We start from the raw sequence: 3,177 nt of genomic DNA on the forward strand, positions 1-3,177 counted from the left end.
TAATTACAATCAGAGTCCCTATTTAAAAAAAACCTGATTAAAACCATGAAGAATAAAATCCAAAGAAAAAAGCCTGATTAAAACCATGAAGAATAACATCCAAGGAGAACATCAAGCCTTACTGTCTATTCTTTAAGAACTTTTAGAATTAAATTAGTGTCCCGGAAATTTTTAGTAGGTTTATACATTAAACTCCACACAATGACTTCAGATCTTCAAAATATTGTTTTGACCTTATTTTATAGTATGAAACAGTAGCTTTTTAAAAATCTCTCAGGGGTATCTGAATGTTGCTTTTCTTCATTTTTCCATAATTCTCTTCATGATGCCACAACAAATAATTGTGACAGGGACTGCCGCCATGTGCAAAACTGACTGCAAATTAATAAAATATCCAGCAGAAACAGATGAGCACCAGAGTAACAATGAGTGTTTTCATATAATATGATTTGTAATAAAAATAAAGAAATGGGAAAAGAAAAACACAGAGAAATGAGCAGCAGCAGTTTGTCTAAATGGATCATTTTTTCAGAAAAAATTCTATAGGACATCAGGTCTTTAAGCAAACACATGAAACTCAGAGTCCTACATCTGAGGAGAAACAGCCATCTAAGGGGATTATTGCTAGCTTAATGCATGTATGTCAGACTAACACCTGGAAATAAAATCTATATACAACTTTTTCCACTATTACTGATAGTTGTGCTTCCTATTTCAATCTCTTCAAGTGAACCAATATTACTGTTCCTTTGTTTTCAGAAAGTGATAACTTAAAATCACATGGATTAACAAGCAGAGATACCAATTAATTTGTAACACCTGTGGGCATGCAAATTCCATGCTACTTCAGCTGTAAAAAGAAATAAATCATATGAATAATAAAACTGAACTCACAGCCTGCGTTTTAAGACATTACGCCACAGTACTTTCCTCAAACTTTCCTTTCACTTGTACTGCATTCCACTTACGCTGTCAGCCATGGGTAGGCTGGGATATATCTGTAGAATTCGCAAATACTTTTGACCCAATGTTCTATTTAAGAGGGGATGGAAAGTATTTGTATTTGGATATTGAAAAGGTATCACTTTTTGCTAGTTTGCCTGGTCTGAACTTTCCAATGAAAAATTGCTTTTGCATATTTTGGTTCAATTAATTACAGTAAATCAACAAACACCAGAAGCAGTAAGGAACTACAGTATTGTGGGAATGACATTGTGTGCTTATGTCTGAGTAAGAGTTTTCACCTGGCATACCAGTTCCCTTAGTTAATGCATCTGTGAAGACCAATCGAAACATCTGCCAATCAACCATTTTTCCAGGTTCCAAACATTTGTGTTTTATCAAAAAGATCAGCTTAAATAAGTTACAAATGTTTGAAGCATGGAACAATTGAGTAGAGAGTGCTCAGTTCACTTTACAATTAGATGGCCATTGTCCATCTAAATCTGAATCAAAACATGGATCTGTATAAAAGCAGTTAAACAAACCAACACACAAACACTCTCACATTTGATGTCTGAAAGCCACATGAAAATCAGAATGTCCCTAGAGATTTATGTATAACAAGCAATAGCTAAGAACAAAAACTTGAAGTTGTACCTGATTTCATACTTCTGGCTTATTATTATTCCAAAAGTTACACGAAACAGCTTGATTATATTTATGTTTTTCATACTTCTCACTAGACATTACCTGGATGTTAGAACTGCTCTTGTATTCCAATACCTAAATCCTTTATGGCTTGCCAGCATAGAAATACCAGCAGTAATACATTGGGCCTCCATTTGAAACCACTCCTTCTCTGGCATCAGTGGATTGATCATTCACGGTAGCCATTAAAAGAAAAAAGTTAAGAAGAGAAAAACACAGTAAAAACAACATTTTTAAAGCTGCCTCTTTACCTTGGCACTGTAGACTGGTACATTAGCAGGGAGCTGGGAAAATTGCTTCAATTCAAACACATCTCGCACAGCCCACCGACTCATATGATTCTCAGCCTTGCTTGATCCAACCACATTCTGGTTTGAATGAATATAAGCCACTTCTTGAACACCATCTAATACATGTAAAAAAAGCACTTAGGAAACATTTGGTCATCTCAGAATACTGTATATATGCTCAATTACAGATATAGACTGTAATTTTCAGAGGAATTAACATGGAAGTAATAAATTGTCTTAGGTAGTCCCTTTGCCCCTAAAATCCTCAATTATGACATAGTACCAGTTTTTAAGCTGTTTGTTTACAGCTGTAAGCATCTCAAAAAATATCTTGTTTTAAAAAGCAAACAGAAAAGGAAGCTTTAGCTTCAACAAACCTATATTTCTGAATGAATTCAGTTTTAATATTCAATAGTACCACTAATAAGCAGGTACTTTTTCATCACGGCTGTCTTACTTCTGAGTAGCCAGAGGCCACAGGCTGCCCCTACTCCCACTCTGCGCAGGGGCTCCCCAGCCCCACAAAGATGCACCACCCTGCCTCCAGGGACAGGAGCACGATGGATGAGGGAGGGGGGATTTGGAGACCTTCAAGCAGCAGGAAAAGCTGTTGAGGGGAAGAGGTAGAAGAGAGAGAAATCGGCGACTGAGTGGGAGCCCATGGGCTGGAAGTTGGACAGTCCTGTACTACATTGTGCCAGTGCCAGTGCAGATTAAAACCATACTGAGTGACACAAAGAACTAATCATGTAGTATAAAAAAGAAAAATAACACTGCTGTCTAAACTTTAGGTTTAACATTTCTGACTTTGACATAAATGCATCATAATTCTTAATAATATATATATTTTTGCAGCAATTGCAAATGTTTAGGGAAATAGAAATACAAAGATATTGCAGAGTACCCCACCAAATGAGAAAAGACAAAAGGACAGGCTAACCAGTAAAAATCAATAAGACTATAAAAGGGTAGAACAATACTGAAGAACTCTTAATAGAACAAATATAAATAAGTGACCTAAAACTATTGTTTGTGTGTAATATCACTTCATCTTGAATTTCTGACTATTTTGAATGAAGCAAATACCAACAAAAAGAATCCCCAAAAATAAATTAAACCTCACCTAAATATCTGTCCAGCGAGCCTTGTTCCTCCTGTCTGGCACTTGCTTCCTTACATACAGCGGTCTTGGGGCTATGGAAGCAACTGGGTTTCACCAGTGTAACAGAAGCACCTT

The 3,177-nt window shown here is 36.2% G+C and overlaps 1 protein-coding gene across 3 annotated transcripts in view; it reads right to left on the minus strand.

Annotated features, from left to right (window-relative positions):
* ERCC6L2 (ERCC excision repair 6 like 2) overlaps positions 1-3,177 on the minus strand; it is a 124,298-nt gene that overhangs the window by 35,095 nt on the left and 86,026 nt on the right. For all 3 annotated transcript variants that reach the window (XM_019517343.1, XM_019517341.1, XM_019517342.1), the window contains 2 exons: positions 3,064-3,174; positions 1,902-2,056 (listed from right to left, as the gene is read on the minus strand). In XM_019517343.1, coding sequence (XP_019372888.1) covers positions 1,902-2,056; positions 3,064-3,174 — 266 coding nt within the window. The remainder of the gene's footprint in view (positions 1-1,901; positions 2,057-3,063; positions 3,175-3,177) is intronic.

This window comes from Gavialis gangeticus, unplaced genomic scaffold, assembly GCF_001723915.1.
Source record: "Gavialis gangeticus isolate Ggan-Ray unplaced genomic scaffold, GavGan_comp1, whole genome shotgun sequence".
NCBI classification, from domain to species: Eukaryota; Metazoa; Chordata; order Crocodylia; family Gavialidae; genus Gavialis; species Gavialis gangeticus.